Genomic DNA, 24,059 nt, shown 5'->3' on the forward strand with positions numbered 1-24,059 from the left:
ACCATCTCCTTTCTTCTTACTTTTTCTTAATTTAGATAAAGAATCTGTCCCTCATCATCTTTCTTTTTTGCGGGCGCTGAAATGACATAAAAGCGTTGAAAGCGCAGTAAAATCAAATAAACAAAACAAAACACACAGCACGACAAAGTGCTCTTTGTTTTGTTTTTGTTTTTAAGGATTTTACGGCGCTTGCAACACATTTAGGTTATATCAGCGCCAGTAAAAAGGAAGAAAATGGGATAGTAAAAAGTTCTAGAATTACAATTAAAGCACCCGAGAGAAAGTAAGACAAAGAGGAATGGGAACAAATAGGGATCAGATGTAGATTCCAAGAGCATACCACCAATGTACTTAGTTTGAGATCACCTATGTCTCATCCGGACACAAGCACAAAATCCAACAAAGAGGAATACATTCAAATGCTTACATTATACATTAAAAATAACCAATATAATAATACATAACAGAGAGATGATTTACAAGGAAAAAAATATCATCTCCCAAAACAATAACTATGCCTTTGACTGTTTCCCTCTCAGCCAGGACTCCGACGAGGGCCCGGAAAAAAAACCAAGTAATCTCATTCCAAGACAAAGACAGAAAGCTTGTTGGATAAGATATAAGGGGATAGAAGACACAGTATGTACCTCCCTCTCTTTGTCTAACTTTTTCTGGGGTGATTGCATTTAAAGTCAAGATGTGTAATGTTTCGAGCAAACATCATCATCCATCGTGGCTTGTGCTCTTGAGCAGGTTGCCGGTCAGTTGTCTCCACGAATCACGATCCTCTGCGGTGCGTATGAAATCTGTGTTGCTTTTAAGTCACATTGGGCCATTCTTAGGTTATTTTAAATAAGTCATTCTTCGTCTTCCTCTAGCTCTCTTTCCTTCGATCGTCCCAGATAAGACCAACTTTTCTATTACGTCTCTTCTCCACCAATGTCCCAGAAAGCGTAACTGCCTCTTTCTGATGTTATTGATCAGTATTCTTCCCTTTCTTACCTTCTTCAACACTTCCTCGTTCGTACACCTCAACATTCTTCTATACACCCACATCTCCAATGCCTCTAACATCCTCGTACATTCTTTGTCAAGCGTCCACGTTTCACAACCGTATAAAAGGGTACTTATATGTTTCTACTACTTTCATTCTGGTCTTCAAGTTCAAATTGTTGTTTGACACAACTGGTCGCAGTTTATGGAACAAGTTTTTTTGCTATTGCTATTCTTTGTTTTATATCCGTGTCACGTGCGTCATGGGTGATGATAATGCCTAAATATTTAAATTTCTTTACTTGTTTGATGGTCTCTCCTTTGCTAGACAAGTGGAAGGTCGCGTTGTTGTCATTCTTTGAGACCACCATGCATTCGGTTTTCTTAATATTTAGTTTCAGGTCCATCTCTTCACTTTTGCACACCACTATATCTAAAATTGTCTGCACATGTTCTGGAGAGTAGGCCATCAGAGAACCATCGTCTGCGTATCTTATGCTATTTATATTCTGCCCTCCAACGACAACGCCTTTCATCTCTTCATTTCTTTGAATATTATTTCACTATATATGTTAAAAAGGTCGGTGATAAGACGCAACCTTGTCTTACTCCCTTCTCGATGTTAAAGAAGTCCGATGTTTCATTATCCAGTTTGACACACGCTGTTTGGTTCCAATATACGTTTTTCACACAAGTCGAAGGTCTTTTCTGTCTATACCGATCTTTTCTAAGATTTTGAATAGCGTATCGTGCTGTACTGAATCAAAAGCTTTGGAATAATCAATGAAGCATAGATAAAGTGATTTTTGTTTTTCGATTGACCGTTGCATTAATGTTTTCAATGTAAAGATTGCATTTACCATACCCTTTTCTTTAACAAAACCAAACTGCTCGTCACTTATCTCTGGAAAGATCTTGCTCCTCATTCTTTTCATAAGTATTCTTAACATGATTTTTGTGGCCTGGCTCATTATGCTGATTGTTCTGTGTTGGTCACAGTCAATAGTACCTTGTTTTTTTGGGTATCGTAATGAATACCGATTGTCTTAAGACATTAGGCAATTCACCCTTTTTATATAAGACATTAAAGGCTTTTGTCAGAATGTCTATTCCAAGATCGTCGAGGGCGTCAATCAATTCTATTGAGAAGCTATCTTGGCCAACCGCTTTCCCCTTTTTCATCTCTTTGCAAGCAGCTTATACTTCTTCTCGCATAATCTGGGGACCCGTGTTCACAGTAGAGATTTCTTTATCCAAGCCCGTCCCTCTCTTGTCATCCGCGTATAGATTTTTTATGTATACTGCCCAACGTTTGAAAATTTCGTTGTTGTCGATAAGTATATTACCGTTTGCGTCTTTAACGCATTTTCTTGCCACGGCTGGGCGTTTTCCACTTAGATCTTGTATTGACTGGTAGAATTGTTTGGTGTTAGATTGTTTTAGTCTTTCAATTCTGTGACATTCATGTTCAATATAATCTTCCTTTGCTCTCTTACACTCACGTTTTAAATCTTATTAGCTTCTTTATATTCATTGCTGTTGCGTTCTAGTTTTCGTCTTTCATTCATTAGTTTCAAGATCTTGTCATCCATCCACTTATGTTTTGGTTCGTGTTTTTTCACAGATGAAATAGTTTCTCTTGCAGATTCTGTGATGCAGTTCGATACTTGATTCCAGTACTAATCTATGTTTATATCTGAGGTCAAGTTTTCACTTTTTCTTTCACGCATTCTTTGTAATCATTTCTTATTTGATGGTTAATTCTCAAAAGATCTAATTGCAGTTTTGGTTCCACTTTCTTTTTCTTATTTGTTTAAGTTTTATTTTTAGTGTGGCCTTGAAGGTCTGTGGTCACTATTACAATCTGCGCTTGGAATAGTTGTTGCGTTACGTACGATATTTCTGAATCGATGTTGGACCAGAATAAGTCTATTAGATTTTTATAAAGGCCACCAGGGCTTATCCATGTCCACTTCTTTCTATCGTGGTTTTTAAACCATGTATTGACAATTGTAAGGTTTTCCAATCTGCACCAGTCGACAAGTCTTTCCCCTCTATCATTTTTGGTACCTATACGTGGGGGCCAACGATATTTTCAACTTTCTCGTTACCAACCTTTGCATTGAAATCACCAATTATTAAACGAATTTCACCAGATTTACATTGTTTTAATGCTTGTTCCATATCTTGATAGAATGTTTCAATTGTGTTTTCGTCACTGTCTGACGTTGGGGCGTATATTTGAATAATATTAACATTAAACGGGTTTCCTTTCAACTTTACTAAAATAACTCTTTCTGAGATTGCAACAGGATCTAAATAGCACTTTGATTTTGATTTGTCTAAAAGAATTCCAACTCCTTTTTCATGATGTTTTCCACCTGCATAATACAATACAAAATCATCTTCTTTAACTACTCTCCCTTCTACTTCGTTTCTGAGATTCCAAGGATGTTAATTTGGAACTTTTTCATTTCTTGAATAACGTTTTCAAATTTTCCTAAATGGTTTAATGTACGTATATTCCACGTGGCCAATGTGATTATTTCATTGCGCACCAGTTTGAAACGTTCAACGTGTTCGGGACAGGTGATGTTCTGGGAAAGTTTGTTAGTGACGGTGGTTTTCCGTTGCCTTCCGTCATTGTTATTAGTAGAATTTAAATTATTGCATTTTAATTTGACTGAGTTGTTTTGGATTTTTTCTTTGGCTTCTCCTGGTTTTTGTTTTTGTTTCCCTCCACATTTATTGCCTCTTTTTGTTATTTTTCTGTATGCCTTGAATAATTCAAAAGATCTCAAAATGTTCACTATTTCTAAATTCGGTGTATTATTAATTGTGTGTCGTATTATTGTACGTATGTGTTGGGGTGAATAGTTATAACAATAATTAGGTGTTGTCATTTTCGATGTTCATCGTCGACCGTTGTAATGAGATTAAAATAGCTCACTGTTCTTTTTTTCTTCTTAAAATCGTAAAACGTAAACAAAAATGGTCTCAATAGATGATAAAATCCTTGCAAAAATTTACAAAACTTTAAAATATTGCTAAATTAATTGTTTAAAATTCACGAAATTTCGTCAAAAGCAGCACAAAGTCATGAGAAATCCTCTGAATATAAAATACAATTCGTTCTATATAGAAATAATACTTAAAACAGCCGTAAAATGCAATAATTTTAAGAGCTCTGCGAAAAGCAGCCTTTCAGCGCTGAACAAATTACACACACCGGAGCACACAAGCACACGATAAATCGAAGTCAATCAATTCTTCATAACCGAACAACCAAACTAGTCTTTCTTTTTGTATGACATTCTTTAATCACAATTAAACACACATCTAAAACTCTCTCTCTCTCTCTCTCTTCTCTCTCTCTCTCTCTCTCTCTCTCTCTCTCTCTCTCTCTCTCTCTCTCTCTCTCTCTCTCTCTCTCTCTCTCTCTCTCTCATACACACGCTGACACACAACACATACACACACGCACAAACACAAGCACACACAAAGCACACACACACACACACACACACACACATTCGCCCACTAACTCTAAACATCTCTTCATTTGATTGACCAATTTGTCTTTTCTTATTGAGTGAAAAGTTACTATTGCACTTTTTTTTTGCGAAAACATAATATATAACACATAAATATGTAACAACAATTGTTTAGAAATAACTATACTTTTACAGATAAAAGATTGATATATATTTAAAATCAAGATATGAAGCTTTCATGAATATTTGTTGGACGAAAACATGATAATATTAATTTAAATTATAAATACCAAAGCAGTTTGTGAATGGGTGGTTGTGTCGACAATAAACAAGGAATTATATAATGTGACTCATTGTTTCGAAATGGTGTTATGTCGAAGGTGAGAGCCTGATACTTTGGTTCCATTTTAAGCCTTATTTATAAAATTCATGTTAAAACAAATGCAATGATTGAGGAGAGTGGATTTAGTTTCTGAAACTACAGACATTTTTTTTATTTCCTTATTTTTGATCGTTTTGACTTCTTCCTCAAGGTCAGTCGGTCAAAATAGCAGATTGGCGGTGTATTATCTCCTATTTGCAAAATTTAAAATATTTTCAAAGGATTAAAATGTTAAACACGTAGATAAAACTAAAATACCAAATATTGAAATGATCACAATGTGTCTAGTGAAATGTGTGTGTGTGTGTGTGTGCGCGCGCGCGCGCGTGTGTGTGGGTGTGTGTGTGTCTTTGTATGAAACTATGAACTGTATTCTAGAGCTTCTAAATGAGAGGCTACAAACAACACCTAGAAGAAGAAGGATCACATATGACTACTCAGCGATCTCGGGTCCTTTCAATGTGTTCAGCAGCCTTACAGGAACAAAGCATCATTATTTTAAAATATTTGTTTGTTTATTGTTGTTTTTTAAACAACTTTTACTTCTATCAATCCGTCAAAGACTAATAAAACCGAGGGTTAATTAAAGACTTAATTTTAATATTTTGGCAAATCGGTACAGTATAATCTATCGATATGGGATTATTGTGGAGTTTTAAAGTTTTTCTGACCAATTATTTTTTTAAGCGTGCCGTCAGTGTACGGCCATGATAGCCATGATATTATGTTGTGTGTTTTTTTTTTAAATTTATTTTTGTTTTGTTTTGATTTTTTCTATGCATCGTCTCTATCCATCTTTGCCTTGAGCTGGGCCAGTGCCACTAGTCGCTTATCCCTCCACTGTCTTCGTTTCTGGATGTCCTCCAGTGGTCCTGTGGTCTTAATCATGTCTTCGTGGATGGACTCCAGGGTCTCGCCCTCCATCCTCACAGGGGGTGTGAAAGTCTGCTGGATTCTTATGATCGTGTCTGCGTAACGTTCACAGTAAACCATCATACCTGGAAGAAACATGAAGTGGTTAAAAAACAAATGATAGACACGTAAAACGCAAACAAAAAAACACTCTCACAAACACACTCACACACACAACATTTCTATGGTTTCACTTTGATCATTGCTTCATTCAATTATTCCTCGAGTAGGCCACTTGGAAATAATTCCATTTCATCAGTACAAGTTATCTGTAAAGCCCTGTTTCCATGTGTACGTGTGTATTAAATATCCGTGATGCGTCAGTTTGTTCTTTTTGCCCTCAAATCACAGTTTGGTTATGGCTCCTTGTTTGTCCAAACCAGGAAGATGAGATGAAGACGTCGCAATTGCTATGTATAAGTACAATCTGATATTGAGAAAAAGACAACTTGAGGAAAAGATAACACCGTGTGGTTCTTCCTGGACGGATAAAAAATGGTAGAATTCTGCCTTATGAGGTCTGTAAATTGAACCAGAACATAATCTGGAACGAAATTCCGTGGCATTTTCGTGAACGATGTGTTGAAAACAAAACATCACACACGTGTAGTTCTTGGAAATTGTCTTGGAATTTCTAGCTTCGGTGTCCATGTAGCCGCGTGATTCTTATGTATTCGAACGATGGCTCTTTTGTTTGAATACGCACCACGCATTACGGATACACGGATACACTTAATAAACGTTCTTTACGCATTGCTCATTACGCATTACATACACATGGAAACAGAGCTTCAGACATCCTTGTTTATATTGGTATTTTTACAATATTTTTCGCTAACTAGTCCGGGAAACAAGCAGTCCTAAATCAACTTAATGAGAGAAAGAGATTGTGTGAAAAGTGTCATATACTCCTCCTCCTCCTCCTCCTCATGAAATTAACATCACCAAATCTGTACCACTACGAGCAAAACAAATAAATAAAAGCCCTTTTCAGTACTTTCGAGTGCCTTATCACGGAATATCGCAAATCATTTGATATAACAAGTATTTAGAAGCGAACCTTCAGCATAGATGAGCTTTCCCAGTCCCATGAAGTAAAACTCATACCAAGACCTTGGGACATGATGAGGTCAAGGTCATTGCAGTATACACCGTCCTGTGGAAGAAACAAACACCGCTCTAAAGAAACTTCGCCTCATTTGAAAATTTTACTTCTGTGTATTTAGAGCATCTGAAGTAATTTTAATCTTATTGCTGTTTTCTTTATTTTCTTAAAATTAATTACCATAAATGAAGGATTGCACGAAGAAAACAAATAAACCATGGGATAAACGAACGCAAAAACTAGAATGTGGTGCGCAATAACAATAAGGGATCCGTAAATGGGTATTATATCGATGGTGGACACGCAGTGAAGTTGCGGATTGTAAGCTAGAATGTGGCCTATCTTTCTATTTATACACCAATGCTTCCAATTAGGTGAACGTTATCAGTGTGCAAAGATATTAATTACGCTCAAATTATTTGGTAATATACGAACTTATTGAAGGGGTTCGTTCGCTTGTTGTACACACTCGCCTCACACGCAGAGGAACCGTATCGGCCCCCAACTGCAGCCGATAATTTTTCTGACCCCTCTCTCCGTGTAGTAGTGATATATAGGGTAGTTGGCTCCGTTTGAACTGGCGGAAAGTACTTCTTGACAAACTGACGTCCTATCCAAATGCATAAGCAATCGTTCAATCCATAGGATGCTTAAGAAACCGAGTAAGGCCGTAGCCTTCAACTTATAACCCGACAATAGGACCCACGAGAACTTGTATTTTGACATTATTATTATTATTTTTTAGATTTGTGTAGCGCCCAGTGAATTGTTTTAGCAGTGCTCACCGAAACAACTGATCCTATTTGGTGTCTAGACTAGACAAGTCATAATTTGTTTTCTTTCGGTGGTCTGACCTTGTATTTTGACTTTATTGTTTGGTCAGTGCCAAGCTATGAGTTTATGAAGGCTACGGTTAGGCAGCTTCGTGAGCTTTCAGTACTACTAAGATAAGAGCCATTTTCGACCTACCTGTAAAGTTATAGCTCTCCATAGGCTATTGCATGGTTGAGGACAAATCCAGCAACTCCTTTGACCCGATTGTACTCCCGATCTCCCTCAACACCTCCATTGTCAGTGATTACTCCCTTATCAGTCATGCGCGACGACCTCCGTTAGCTGGGATAGTATGGGGTTGGTCTATGATGGGTGAGTGAGTTGCACAAATTTATAAAATGGGTAGGAATGTTATGTTTTAATTGAATTGCATTGCTGTCTACAGGCTATTATTCCTTTTCTTGAAAAGCACGTTTTCCCGTTTATGATTGCCAGGCTTTATATCATAAAATGTGTGCGTAGTAGCTATATTTTTTTACTTTTAATAAGCTGATATATAGCATAATTTCTACTTAATGTACTATAACAGCTCTAAAAAGGGTTTCCCCGAGAAACACTTAATATTAGATAAGACTGAAAGCTTATACTAAGTAAGGACGGTCAGACTCAGTTTTACCTGATTAAGGCACAATTGATTAAATCAACTGGTTCTACAGTCCAGTATAAATTTTTTTTTTAGAACGAAAAGCAAAGCTTCGACTATCATTAAGATTAGTCAGCTATTTCTCTCTCCTTCTTTTTGCTTTTTCCCTTTTTTTTTTTTTTTTTTTGTTTTTTTTTTTTGTTTTTTTGACAATTTAAATTTTCATTAACACACCCTCCCCTCCTTCCCTCTCTCTCCCTCTCATCAATGTCTTCGCTAAACTCCGGCTGTTAATGTTAATGTCACTCGAGAGGCGGGTAATTAGGCGGTGGCCTCTGTCTATGAAATGTCGTAACTTACAGGATGGGACACGATAAATCTGTTCTTGTGAACCAGTCCCTCTGATATGGCAGACGGCAAGAGAGCACTTGTGGAAGATGACATTATGACCTTTCCATCCACCATCTTGTCAACCTTTGACCATAGTGACCTCTTGATCTCCAGCCTCTCAGGGACGCACTCCTGAAATCATCATGATATGAATAACAATATTAACTATGAATGGTTTTAACGTTTATCAAATTCATAATACAGTGCCAACCGCATAATTGGAAAAGTACCGTTACGCAGAATCGTTCCAATTAAGCTATTTTTTCCAATTAACCGATTCTATAGAGACTTTCATAATAATTGGGACAGCCTTTTAAGACTACAAACATGTTTGTTTTGTTTTGTTTTGTTTTTTACTTTATATCATTTTTTTTTTAATGAACCATCAACACCCCTCTCCACCACCACCCCCCACCCCGAAGAGACCAAATTAATTGAATACACATAAATCATGTTTCATCAAAAATTACAACATATTATACAATTTTAATCAACGCGGCATTAATAACAATTAAATTCATTGCATCATTATCTGCGCTCTCGGTTATTAATTATTGTTCTCCAAGACGGTTAACGGGAATGGGTAATAATAGGTTTGATGCAATTTTCAATTAATGGACCTACTTGTTCATTTGAAGAAACTGGATGATTCCATTATTCCATTATTGTTAATAATGTTTATATTTTTCGTTTCGGGAAGAACAACAGTCTTACAATGTTCTGAAGTCAGGAATCGTTCTTATTAAACGGCATGAGTTCCAATTAACCAGGAGAAATCATACAGCAATACTTCTATCACAGGCAAATCGCTCAAATTAAGCGGCTGTTTCGATAAAGCGGCTTTCCAATAACCTGCTTCAACTGTATGGCACAAACTATGAGGTAAGACTACTTCATCTTACCACCGTTAATTGGACAGTCAGTGAATGATAACCCTGGCCACTACAGTGCGTATGTAACTGCTGACCAATAATTATATGCTAATTTGGGAAGGTCATTAGCAATTTTAACGTCAAAGCTGAGAATTGTGTTATCACTGTTCTGATGAATAGCTTTAAAAACCGTATTAATTGGATTCAAACACTATTGCTAAGGTGCTAAGAAATCAATCGTGACGAAAGATAAATAGACCAATTAATATTTATGGGAGATTCCTCCATTTGTGACCTACCGCCCCAACGCAGTATCATTATGTCGGGTGGTTTTGATTTTGATACGTGTAATTGGATATTTGGTGGCAAAGTGGCCGAGTGGTTAAGCATTGCACTGTGACCCGGAAGGTCCCGGGTACGAGCCCCGCTTCAGGCGCATTCGTTTTTTTTTCCCCTTTAGCAAGATTATAAACCCCCAATTTGCTCACTTTGGACAACATGGGTGATTCCTGTTGACATCAGAGATCATGTTTTAATGGATTCTCTATATTCCTTCATGGCATGCCTAGGCGACGATATCTTATGATGCCACAGCGAAAGGGTGTAATTTAAAAACATTTTAATTGAACTTATAGTTCAAAATATGAGACAATAATTAAGTTTTTTTTAAATGTTTTATTGAAGAGAATGAATATCATTTCTAAAAGCGACAAAACTAAAAATCTATAGTTGCGATCACCTTTTACTCTAAAATATATTTTGGGTATCCGATTTATCGTCACATAATACCGTTTTCAGTCTATTGATCACATAATTTGTGCTCAGAGTGAGTGAGATTTTGGGTGGTTAAGGAAGGGGTTCCAGCAAATTGTGTTTTTCTTTGAGCATAAAAGTTGGCTCATTTTGCTCACTTGGACGTGTTGCACTACAGATAACGCTCGGGTTATCTGGATCTTGTTTCTAGCCTGAAGACGAAGTCCCAATTTAAATTATTAGAGAAAATTGGTGTATTTATAAACACCAAATGAGTAACCTTGGGTTTTTGAGACTATGTGATATTTATCGGCAAAGACATGATAATAAATTTAGATGGTAGGTCACATATAGATAACTAATTGAAATAGAATTTAAATAACTAATTATACATGTGTGAGAATTCAGACTAAGACCGTTTCGACCTATCCACATACTTGTATAAAAAATGCTCCATTGACACATTCACCCAGACTCTCTGTTGTCGATATTTTAGCAAATTGCTGCTCCTTTGACAATTTCCCTCTTAGTAAGCCTTGATTTTCAAGGTTAGCCAGTTGTATCTGGATATCAGCTTTGGCAGCTGAAGTTTGTTTCGGTTCAAGGTCATAAATTGTGACGTCATAACCGGCACTGGCAAACAGCATGGTAAAGCTTCGACCAATGAGACCACTGTCGGAATAATGAAAAAGGAAAAAAAATTGTTAACATCTGAATGTCAAGTAAAAATCAGAACGCAGTGTTACTTCAACCACTTCATGCCATTTGACGCATGAGGCATCCATTTGCAATTCTTCACCGTTTACAGCTGTTGTTACATGTCGCCCACTCAAAATCATTCCCCTCTCTTTGACGACAGTCCGTCTCCTCTTTTTATTCATTTATCTATTTATTTATTTATTTATTTATCTATTTGTCTATTTATTTATTTTTTTATTTTGGTCCCCTTCTTTCTCTTAATCCATGTCATTGCTGTCATAGAATCATTGCTCGTGTTTGTCCTCAAAGTGTGTCCTATAATCAAATATTATATCCGTCTCCTTTTCAAAACTGTTATGTTCATTGTGTTCATACCAGCTTTTTGTAAAACATCTTCATTGCTGATCTTGTTTTGCCATTCTATAATCAACATATACATCACGCTCTTGTTTAAAGCGCACAATTCGTATGTAACATCGTATTGTAAAACTAATACTAATTGTAGGATCGATACATCAATAGTCACATCAAATGATAGTATGTGATCCATTCTGTCAATCTGGAGCAAATTGCCTCGAGCATTTCGTTTGAAATAATAAGAGTGGTGGAGGCTGTCCGAAGCCTAGAGAGAGGTGGGGTTTTATAAATTACAGCGTGTTTTAATGCTTTGATTTTGAAATTTTTTTCTTTTTTTTTTTCTTCGAAATGTCAGGTTTCTGAGTCACCTCGACATAATGCAAAACATTGTGGATGAAGTCAAGCAGACGATGGAAATGGCTGGGTTATGTTTCCGGAATGAAAAAGTCCAGACTGCCTTTTACAGTATTAAGACGGTTCCCATCGGGAAAGAGAAAGGAAAGGAAGACCATTGGACACCTGAAGGAGGACAGTCGAAGAGGAGATGAAAGAAGCTGGTAAGACATGGAATGAGCTGAGCGGGCTAGCCCAGGACAGAGATGTCTGGAGGAACTTTGTTGGCACTTTATGTTCCACCAAAGACCCAAAAGAATAAGGTAAGGTAAGGTATGTAATACCAGCGGCACCCCACGTTTGTCGGGAATGTATTTTACAGTGATAAGAAGTTCTCAAAATATCTTTAGTTTGACTTCACACGGAGAGTCATTGATTTTAAATGCATGTGTGACTCGTCTTGTCAATACGGCATTATGTCGAGGTGATTCAGAGGCTGGAAAGTGAAATTTAAAATGTGAAATTCTAGCTGTTTGCTGTTTATGAAATAATTATTATTTTTAATAGTCACTTTCCTTGTGATGAATACAAACCAATGTTTCCCATCGTCTCAAAACGGTTTTATGTCGGAATGAATGGGACCCCAAAAATTAAATTTAGAATGAAAATGATAAGAAATATGATCTTTCAGTTTTTGCTATGTAAGAAATTATATTCATTTTCCATCATATATTTATGTATGCATTTAACATTATATATGTATATTATTGTTTAATAAACGTCTGTGCATTATGTAACCTACAACATGTGGTGTTTGATCACGGGTCTTCCCTCAGTGGCGTCTGTATATGAAAGTTCTTCCAGAAATCGCGCTATATAAAAGTTCACAGTTTCTTTATTGGCAACGTTTGGTAAGAAGGGACAGCAGTGTGCATTTGGTTAGCTGTATTTATATAAATTAAAAGGAAAAAATAAATAAATAGATAAATAACAATAAATATGTAGTATAAAACCAAAGCATTCATTTTTGTGTTTGTTTGTTTTGTTTTTTATCCATTGGGACTTTTGCCCTTCACTGCTGGGAACGCGTGGAAAGACTCCCTTATAAAACGTTAATGTCTTATCTTTTACCGAGAACTCGGGCTTATCTTACCTTCCAATAACAGCCACCTTTTTAGAATCCATTTCCCCCCAATATTATCCTGAAGTATGCTTTGAAAAATCTCACAGTGACTACTACACACAATAACACAGCTCGGCTTTAGATCCTATGGTTGAAACTTGAAACATGTGTTAGCACAGCATGTCCGTCGTGTATTTATTGCTCATAGTGCGTGTCGGACATTCTCCCCGTCCCTCTCGTCGTGTTATCGGCGGTAGGGTCACGTTGGGTCAGGGAGTTGAACACTATTGATAAGTACTGATAAGTACAATTGTCACCATCAACAACGTTTGTAAGATGTCCATATTATGAACATTTATATTGATAGTAAGCATTTAAATATAACATTCAGCAGGTCAGATCAATCACAATCGTTTTCCAGCACACAAAACGGTATGACCTTTAAACGTTCACGGTCTTATGAGAACCAATCACATAACTGGCTGTCTAAAAACAATAAAAGTGAGTGGAGCAGGCACTTATGTTGGTAACAACAAGACATGAAGTGAGTAGAAAAGTGCCAGAAGACAATAGAGAATAAAAAATTTTTTCGCGGCGGTGGTGGGGTTTGAACCTGCGACCTTATTGGTACGACAACTCCGCCTGGCAGGTGAGAGCGTGGCTCTACCGTGTGAGCTATCCACGAACACAAAAATATTCGTTTCAAACCCAAAGTCATTTCTAGATCCCTCTCTCACCCACTTCTTGAGATCGCCGATTCGTTCACCACCATCGCGAAATAATTTTGACCAGCAGTTAAGCTTAATAGCCAATATTCTCATCACAAACATATAACATAGAAACGATTGAGACATTGAGTACGCTCCGGTGTATGGGGTGAATTTTTTAATTCAGAAAAGTGAGTGGAGCAGGCACTTATGTTGGTAACAACAAGACATGAAGTGAGTAGAAAAGTGCCAGAAGACAATAGAGAATAAAATTTTTTTTTTTTTTCGCGGCGGTGGTGGGGTTTGAACCTGCGACCTTATTGGTACGACAACTCCGCCTGGCAGGTGAGAGCGTGGCTCTACCGTGTGAGCTATCCACGAACACAAAAATATTCGTTTCAAACCCAAAGTCATTTCTAGATCCCTCTCTCACCCACTTCTTGAGATCGCCGATTCGTTCACCACCATCGCGAAATAATTTTGACCAGCAGTTAAGCTTAATAGCCAATATTCTCATCACAAACATATAACATAGAAACGATTGAGACATTGAGTACGCTCCGGTGTATGGGGTGAATTTTTTAATTCAGAAAAGTGAGTGGAGCAGGCACTTTTGTTGGTAACAACAAGACAAATTTCACCCCATACACCGGAGCGTACTCAATGTCTCAATCGTTTCTATGTTATATGTTTGTGATGAGAAATATTGGCTATTAAGCTTAACTGCTGGTCAAAATTATTTCGCGATGGTGGTGAACGAATCGGCGATCTCAAGAAGTGGGTGAGAGAGGGATCTAGAAATGACTTTGGGTTTGAAACGAATATTTTTGTGTTCGTGGATAGCTCACACGGTAGAGCCACGCTCTCACCTGCCAGGCGGAGTTGTCGTACCAATAAGGTCGCAGGTTCAAACCCCACCACCGCCGCGAAAAAAAAAAAAAATTTTATTCTCTATTGTCTTCTGGCACTTTTCTACTCACTTCATGTCTTGTTGTTACCAACATAAGTGCCTGCTCCACTCACTTTTCTGAATTAAAAAATTCACCCATACACCGGAGCGTACTCAATGTCTCAATCGTTTCTATGTTATATGTTTGTGATGAGAATATTGGCTATTAAGCTTAACTGCTGGTCAAAATTATTTCGCGATGGTGGTGAACGAATCGGCGATCTCAAGAAGTGGGTGAGAGAGGGATCTAGAAATGACTTTGGGTTTGAAACGAATATTTTTGTGTTCGTGGATAGCTCACACGGTAGAGCCACGCTCTCACCTGCCAGGCGGAGTTGTCGTACCAATAAGGTCGCAGGTTCAAACCCCACCACCGCCGCGAAAAAAATTTTTATTCTCTATTGTCTTCTGGCACTTTTCTACTCACTTCATGTCTTGTTGTTACCAACATAAGTGCCTGCTCCACTCACTTTTCTGAATTAAAAAATTCACCCCATACACCGGAGCGTACTCAATGTCTCAATCGTTTCTATGTTATATGTTTGGGATGAGAATATTGGCTATTAAGCTTAACTGCTGGTCAAAATTATTTCGCGATGGTGGTGAACGAATCGGCGATCTCAAGAAGTTGGTGAGAGAGGGATCTAGAAATGACTTTGGGTTTGAAACGAATATTTTTGTGTTCGTGGATAGCTCACACGGTAGAGCCACGCTCTCACCTGCCAGGCGGAGTTGTCGTACCAATAAGGTCGCAGGTTCAAACCCCACCACCGCCGCGAAAAAAATTTTTATTCTCTATTGTCTTCTGGCACTTTTCTACTCACTTCATGTCTTGTTGTCAAAAAACAATAATGCCGAGCCGAGTGGTGTTAACTTCATAAATTTACGTCGCTCAGCTTTCTTATTGTTTTTATACAGCCTGTCGGCTGATTAGTTATCACTAAATTCTATCAATTAAACTATAAATAATAAAGGTTACACATAGTTTTGTGATGGTTCGTATGGCTGATGGATGTTGTGAGTATTATACATTTGTGCGTAGCATCAATAGAGCATTTCCGTGGATTCACCATGGTAAATGCCCTTCATATTCCTTCATTTAATCCCCATACACACACACACACGCACACACACACACACACACACACACACACACACACACACACACACACACACACACACTTGCACAGTCACCCGCAGGCCATAAGCAAATTTTCGTCAAGCGTGTATAGATAGAATGCACTTGGCCAAGGAGTTCACAACATTGCCATCCGGAAGTATAACGGACCAACACACAAACTATGTGTAACCATGAACTTTTATAGTCTTGTTAATACAGTTTAGTGAGAACAACTCACAAACGCGGAGGGCAAAAACAATAACAAACGCCTGGGTGACGTCATCTGCATACTATCTATAAACCACATTTTAAGGCCAATAATCATCTCCCAAAAATTCAAGACCAGTGAGTGAGACAAATTTCAGACCCATAAAACGACTAAATACAACTACACATTGGAACGCTTGCCTTCAACGTATCTGGTGATCTTCTGTACTATATTTTGTTTTACTCCTTCATATTAACATCGATCAACCATTCATTTACACTATCACCACAATTTGGTCCCACACTGTTACACAATTTAAGAGTCGCAACAAACAAAATTTACATATAAAAAAGCGACAATAACAAAAAATGAAAGCATATAAAAAGTAAATTAATTAATTTAAAAATTTTAAAAATAAAAAAAATAACAACAAATAAACCTTCTAATTTCTATTGACAGTCTAACGCTCTGCAATTACAAACTTGCAATGTGCAACAGCTGCAAATTTGCCAGACAAAGTTTTTTCAAACTCATCAAGTTCCTCTTTCTTCAGTTTTGCAGTTTTCCTGAAAGCAGTGACCTGAGACAACAGCATATTTTGCTTTTTAATATCTATTTCACTTTCTGCACATCACGTTTTTCCTCATTCTCTTTTTCCAGAGCCTATATGGTCTCGTTAACAACAGCTTTCCTTTCCTTATGACAAGACATACTCTCTTCTAACACGTTTCTTTTCCCTCCCCAGCATTTTTCTTTGTTCTTTCTTGGGAGCTAAAGCACTGCTGTATCTATGAAGAAAGGCTGAGCATGATTTAACTAAATCGAGACTGTTTTTGTTTTGTTTATTTTTAGGTGTTTAACGGCGCTTTCGACACTATTTAGGTCATTTAAGCGCCTGTTTCTGTCTTTTATCAATTTTTATCGGCCTTGAGGGCCATAGCTGCTCAATCGTGCATTGATGTAATAAAATTTTTAGAAAATCATAATAGTTACATGTTTGTTGTTTAACCCTCTCCTTACAACCCATTGGAAAATCGTCACATTTGTTACGATGCAACCGTCACTTTTTCATTCTAGATTTCATTTCTTTTTGCTATAGCTATAAAAACTTGACATTCTATAATATGGTTCCTTTTGTCGAGCAATATCATGTATAAAATGTGCTTGTTGCTTTTCTGTTTGAGTTAGAAATGTCTGTTTTTGTGTTGGGTGGGTGTGAAGTTTTGGGGAAAATTCCGAAAATGGCTGGTAAGGAGAGGGTTAAAAAATATTTATTTACAATTTCTGCAGGAGTTCACATTCCTGCAGATACTTTAAAATTGTAAGCGGATCGACCGACTGGAACAGAGACTTCAAGTCCCTGGTTTCATAATGTTGTGACCTTATTTGTTCTAGCTCTGTACATTCAATTAAAATATGTTGAACTGTGAAGTCACAGTTACATCTTCTGCAGAGACTAGAGACTAATAGCTAAATTCTTGATGCCAACTATAGACACTATGCAGTCTTTGGTTTGTCTCTTTCCATATTAGTCTCCCTGTTTGACGAAATCCCCTTTCAATGCTGGCCTTTCCATGAGATAAAATTAGGATCTTTTTAATTATGGGCCACAAGTGTGTAAACTCATCAGAAATCTGGCACACGATGCAATTCCTCGTCAATCAATATTGAGCGATGATCAAATGAACTTAGCTCACTTTTAACCTTTATACAAAGAAGTTCAAATTCATCTAGAACATCATCAATATCAGATAATTTTAAAAGGTTTAGATCTTTGAGATGCAAAGGGGTTTTTTTTTCTCCCATGAATTGCAGTGCCTTGGATGGGAGGTAATGATAAAGGCAGGAGCACTGAATATTATACTTCATTATCCTTCTCCTTACCACCTACAGCAAATTCGTCACATTTGTTACGACACAATATACTTTTTTTTCTTATTCAGATTTATAGAGAACTTGTTTGAGTTTAAAAAATCAATTTTTCCGCTGACATTTTGGGAAAATACTGAAAAGGATCGGTAGAGAAAGAGTTAATGTATTTCAGCAACAATCTCTTTACAAATGTCTGCATAAACTTTATGCAAGCCATTCTGAAATCCACATTTGCTTTGAGGAACAGCTTGATTTGTTCAATATTTCTTGGGTCTCAATCTCTATCTACACTTTGCTATAACAATACACTCCAGCGCGGATTCCTCGACACTCGACCTCCTCGGGAAATGCAAAAACAGTTCGAGGAAACCGTGCCTAGCCATAACGACTGGACGGGGAAGGGGGTCAGTCTAGGACTTCATATATCTATAAATGTCACTGGGGTCAGTGCATCGGAAAGATACTTTAGTTCGAATTTCCATCGCGTCCTGTGACCTTCAGCGAGCCACCTCTCCCTAGATCAATTTGCGGCGCTGCGCTGTGGCTGACACATGGGTTATTCCAGTCTTCCCTTGGACTAAACCCTAAAAGCAAATTTCCGCTTAAGGATGACAAAATGAAAAAGTAAGGAACTTTATTGTTTGTTTACTTTACTGATATTGATATGTTGAGGGAGATAACATTATACATGACATGTTACAAGTACCTACAAGCTATTGGTATGTGTGTGTGGAGGGGGGGAGGGGGGGGGGGGGGTGCTCTATCAGAACATTTATTTACCGTCGTAGCCAACCATTTGCAAATCATGGCGCGTGGTAATGACAATTAGAACAAATGGCGAAGTGATAAGAATAAGTAGAGAGGTGTTGGTTATGTGAAACGGCGATGGAGTGTGTGAGTGGTAGTGGTAGACACACCTGCAGTATAGATACACACGATAAACACAAACGTAACTGTCAATGTCACAGTAAATCATCGGTGGTCGAAATCACCGGAGCTCTTTTTTTTTCTTTTTAATCCTTTAATTGATTGATTTTTTACGTTGGCTGGGTAAAATTTGTTCGAGGTAAAAATTAGTTCGAGGAAGGAATGGAATGATAACAAAGAAAAAGAAGGAAAAAATTCGGGACATTCGAAGGAATTCGAGGAAACCGTGCTGGAGTGTACGTTGTACATGTCAGTCTGTGAAAATCAACATCTAAACTGTCACTGAAATTCCAAATTTGAAAACTTTTATTCCCGACCAAATGCCCAACAAATCAAATTTCAGACCTATATCAGACCTTAATTTTAAAATTCCAGACCAATTCCCGAGTTGCTGGGAACCCTGCAAATGAAGTTAAAGAGAGAAGAAAAATCAAATGATGATGATAATGATCAAAAGGCAGTAGAGCAAAGACTCTTCCACAGATTTAACTTTGGGCCACTCACAGTCACAGTCGGAGTCGAGCCCGGGACCAAACCTACAATGAGTCGAGTCTCATGTTCACTATCATTCAACCGCCCAATGAAAATGAAGGGAAATAAGCAGAATCCACTACCCCTTCCTTGACAATAAAATGGGTTATTCCTCTTGTTACAATGTATGGAAAGTACAGTGTAACAATTAGCACATACTAATAGGCAGTTGTAGAGGAGTAGAATGTATAGTTTTTGCATCTATAGTTGACTTCAGTAATGTATACATTATGCAATCCTAAAAATAGACGGGCGAAATGGCTGAATAGTGGTCTTGGAGGTTCGATCCCAAGGTGTCATAGTCAAAGTGAAAAAAAAAAAGGAAGCCCTTACTCTTTAGCAATAAAGCTCAAATTTATCCAGATTTAGGTATCCTTAAATGGATGGTAGCCATTCTTCTTTACTTCCCTTTAGATATGTCCCTAATGTATAATCCATGCCCCTTTAACTTTAAACATGGTTGTCGAGGAAAGGCTAAGGCGTGCTTAATGCTGAAGTGTGCTCGAGTTCCAAGTAGACATAATCCAAAGGTTTCCAAGCATTAAATTTCATGAGCCATTTTCCTTTGTTGGTTAGTGTGCCTGGATAAAGCCTATGCGTGCACGTGTGTATATTTATGCGAGTGTGTTTGTGTATGTGTGCATGTGTCTGCCTTTCTAATTTGGTTGAATTGATGATGTGATGACTCACTTGACTTGTTCGAAGTCAAAGGGCCAAGAAAGGGAATGGATAACAATAACATAATTAACAATCAGAATCAGATATGGTCTTGTAATAAAGTGTGCCTGAATCCGAAGTTGCCCTGCTGAAAGCCATGTAGTTTATATTGCAAAACTTTGGTAACAGTAAGAGTGAGACAATTAGCGTGCTTTAATCCGAACTGTGCTTAAACTTAAAGATGGCATGGTCTGTTTTGTCAAGTACATACTTTCCTACTCTCTAATACTCAGCCACTCTAATCACTCTTGGATGGGCAGGGTAGTTCAGGAAAACTCTTTGACAGCACACGGGATTGACATCACTATCCATCCCTTGTCTTGTGAGGCAAGTGCTCAAACACTAAGCTACCTGATCCCCTATGACATTTAAACGCTGATCTTTATAAATGATAGATGTTTTGGTTTGGTTCTTTTTAAACTTTGTATTTCAGCAAGTCCACCTGGTTATTCAAGCCACAATGAACGGTTCCCAAATGTAAATCTTGCGTTTTCGTAAATTAATTTCATAGTTTCATTTTTCAAATTGAGCTACAGTGGAATCCACATAAAGTCAATTTCCGCTTAAAGTCAGCACATCTTGTTGGTGCCAAATTGTCTTCTCTATCATTGATAATGGAAAAAAACAACCTCGCTTAAAGGCACGCTTCGTACTTAATACCCAAGAGGTACCGTAAAATGGGAATAGCCTACTTTGCAACTAAGGGGCAAGATTGCACAAAATGGACTAAAATTGTAAATGAAAATGTGGTCATGGATAAACCAGGAAGATTTTTATTGTGGTATAATTCATTATTTTATGTTGGGGATGTATTTTGTCATTACCGTACTTTCATTTTATTCCACCTTGAGAAGACAAGGCTTTCAACTGAATGTGGAATCAATGTGGAAAATAGTTATTTGCATCGGAATCCAGGTACATACAAACTTTTAATTCATTTGAACATTATCAAAAGTCTTTCACTTTCAACCTCAATATATCTTTGAATACATAGAAAATGTGATCAAATAAGCAAACTTAATTGGAAATCTTGTTTCATGTCATGGTTTTCTGATGATAGTCTTGTACAAAGCTGCCCCAGCATTTGAGCACATGTTTTTGGGGTGTGTCAAGTTATTTCTAGCCAGGTCTCGATCACTAAATATTCATTTCTGGTGGTAAATTGATTTGTGGGATTCATTTTTAAGCATTGGAATTCTGTCATTCATTGCACTGATGGATAATTTAATCATATTTTGGTCTCTTTCATTTATAAATATAATAAATGTTAAATCAAATCTGTGGCCGTCTGATTTTACTCTGTCATTCTTTTCATTCAGTTGTTTGCGAAATGACACGACAACACCAAAGATGTGATATGGATAAACAATTCATCAGAGTTGTGATTTGAACATAACATTCTTTTTCAAGAACCGGTTTTGTTCCAGTTAGATCAAGATGAGAATATGAGGTTATCCAGAGACGCCAACTTTAAATTTGGCTCACAGGAGTTTCAGACACCACTCGTAGGAATTTCAATGCCGAAAGAGGAATTTCCGCATGGTATTTGATAATGTGTTTACATATTGTATAGTTCTAAATAGATATAACTGATTAGAATTATATTATGATACATAAACACAATGCCAAATACAATTCCAAAGTTTCCTTGTTTCAAATGAAATAAAGCGCCAGAACCTAGTGGTAGAGATTGTAGTACTGGTGGTAATGTGGTGTTGGTGGTTGTAGTAATAGTAGTAGTGATGATGAAGATGTGATAATGGTTGTTGTTGTAGTAGTAATGGTAGTGATGATGATATGGTGGTGGTGGTGGTATAGTGGTTGTAGTAGTTGTTGTGATGATAATGATGTGGTGGTGGTAGTGTTGTCGATGTGATGGTGATGGTGGTTGTAGTACAATTGGTAGTGATGGTATTGTGGTAGTGGTGGTTGTAATAGTAGTCGTGGTAGTGATGATAATGTGGTGGTGGTGGTGGTTGTAGTAGTAGTGGTAGTGATGATGTGGTGGTGGTGGTTGTAGTAGTAGTGGTAGTGATGATGTGGTGGTGGTGGTTGTAGTAGTAGTGCTTGTGATGATGTGGTGCTGATGGTTTTAGTAGTAGTGGTAGTGATTATGATGATGATGTAGCGGTGGTTGTTGAAGTAGTAGTAGTAGTTGTAGTGATGATGATGTGGTTGTAGTAGTAGTGGTAGTGATGATGATGTGGTGGTTGTAGCAGTGGTGGTGGTAGTGATGAAGATGAAGTGGTGGTGGTGCTTGCAGTAGTAGTGGTAGTGATGATGTGATGGTGGTGGTTGTTGCAGTAGTGGTGATAGTGTGATGTGGTGGTGGTGGTTGTAGTAGTAGTGGTAGTGATGTTGTAGTAGTAGTGGTAGTTGCAGTGATGATGATGTGGTGGTGGTGGTTGCAGTAGTAGTGGTCCAGTGGTAGTGATGATGATGTGGTGGTGGTGGTTGCAGTAGTAGTGGTAAAGATGATGTGGTGGTGGTGGCTGTAGTAGTAGTGCTAGTGATGATGTGGTGGTGGTGGTTGTAGTAGTAGTGCTAGTGATGATGTGGTGGTGGTGGTAGTAGTAGTGATGTTGTAGTGGTGGTTGTAGTAGTAGTGGTAGTTGCAGTGATGATGATATGGTGGTGGTGGTTGCAGTAGTAGTGGTAGTGATGATGTGGTAGTGGTGGTTGTAGTAGTAGCGGTAATGATGATGTGGTAGTGGTGGTTGTAGTAGTAGTGGTAGTGATGATGTGGTGGTGGTGGTTGTAGCAATAGTGGTAATGATGATGTGGTGGTGGTGGTTGTAGTAGTAGTGGTAATGACGATGTAATGGTGTTGGTGGTGGTTGTAGTAGTAGTGGTAGTGATGATGATGTGGTGGTGGTGGTGGTTGTAGTGGTAGAGATCGTGATGATGATGTGGTAGTGGTGATTGTAGTAGTAGTGGTAGTGATGATGTGATGCTGGTGGTTGTAGTAGTAGTGGTATTGATGATGATGTGGTAGTGGTGGTTGCAGTAGTAGTGGCAGTGATGACGATTTGGTTGTGGTGGTTGTAGTAGTAGTAGTAGTAGTAATAGTAGTAGTGGTGATGATGATGTGCTGGTGGTTGTAGTCGTAGTGGTAGTGATGATGATGTGGTGGTGGTTGTAATAGTGATGGTAGTTGTGGTAGTGGTAGTGATGATGATGTGGTGGTGGTGGTGGTGGTTGTAGTAGTAGTTGTGGTACTGATGATGTGGTGGTGGTGGTTGTAGTGGTAGTGATGATGATGTGGTGGTGACTGCAGTAGTAGTGGTAGTTATGATGGTTGTAATACTAGTGGCAGTGATGATGATGTGGTGGTTGGAGGGGGGGAGGTATCCTTGGAACAAATTGACCTCACTGGAATTTGAGGGAAGTTGCCCGGAGCCCGGAATGTTTTGCTCCAGACCGGAGTTTTTTCCGGTGAAACCGGAGTTTTGGCGTCACTGGGTTATCATTTAAATACTTCTCACAATCAAAAAATTTCTGTCCCAATCAAATTCACGTGTCGTATTTTTTTTTCATATTAAAAAATTTTGCTTTGATATAAACTCAATAGAGACTAACTGAAACTTTGCTCAACATGACTGTTTGTTTCAATGTTTCAAAGGGTTTAAGTTTTACGGCACTTGCGACACATTTAGGTCATATCAGCACCAGTAAAAAGGAAGAAAATGGGATAGTAATATTAATAGTAAAAAGTTCTAGAATCACAATTAAAGTATCCAAGAAAAAGTAAGACAAAGAGGAATTGGTTTAAATATGTAGATTCCAAGAGCACACTATCAGTGTACAAGTTTGAGAATACCTAAATGTCTCATCCTGACACAAGCACAGGTCCCCACAAAGAGAAACACACTCAAATGTTTACAACAAATCATACACACATGTAAAACAAAAAATAATACAATGCATAACAGAGAGATGATTCACAAGGACCAAAGAAATCTCCAAAAATTCTTAAAAATATATTTGACTGTTTCCCTCCCAGCCAAGGCCAAGACAAAACCATATCATTCCAAGACAAAGGTAGAAAGCATGTAGGAAAACAGATATATATATATATGGGGATAGAACACACGGTAAGTGCCTTCCTGCCCACTATGGGAGGTCAGGAACCCCCCCCCCCCACCCCCCTCCCAGGTGCTCAAAATACTTTAAAGTTAAAGCATATATATTCCTAGCC

At 37.9% G+C, this 24,059-nt stretch overlaps 1 protein-coding gene and 1 pseudogene across 2 annotated transcripts in view; both read right to left on the reverse strand.

The window, feature by feature from the left end:
• Positions 1-1,529, reverse strand: part of LOC144969324 (lambda-crystallin homolog) — a 10,827-nt gene extending 9,298 nt beyond the window's left edge. The window contains exon 1 of the mRNA XM_078908434.1: positions 1,409-1,529. Within this exon, the coding sequence (XP_078764560.1) occupies positions 1,409-1,529 (121 nt within the window). The remainder of the gene's footprint in view (positions 1-1,408) is intronic.
• A 2,860-nt stretch (positions 1,530-4,389) lies between these two features.
• LOC144969325 (lambda-crystallin homolog) lies at positions 4,390-13,104 on the reverse strand (annotated as a pseudogene). Its single transcript, XR_013644748.1, has 5 exons — positions 12,861-13,104; positions 10,756-10,990; positions 8,649-8,825; positions 6,842-6,937; positions 4,390-5,867 (listed from the first exon to the last, which is right to left on the reverse strand). The product of XR_013644748.1 is annotated as a lambda-crystallin homolog (transcript).
• Between the last annotated feature and the right edge of the window lie 10,955 nt (positions 13,105-24,059).

The sequence above is a fragment of the Berghia stephanieae genome, chromosome 3, assembly GCF_034508935.2.
Source record: "Berghia stephanieae isolate SIO BIC M18660-M18661 chromosome 3, UCSD_Bste_1.3, whole genome shotgun sequence".
NCBI classification, from domain to species: Eukaryota; Metazoa; Mollusca; class Gastropoda; order Nudibranchia; family Aeolidiidae; genus Berghia; species Berghia stephanieae.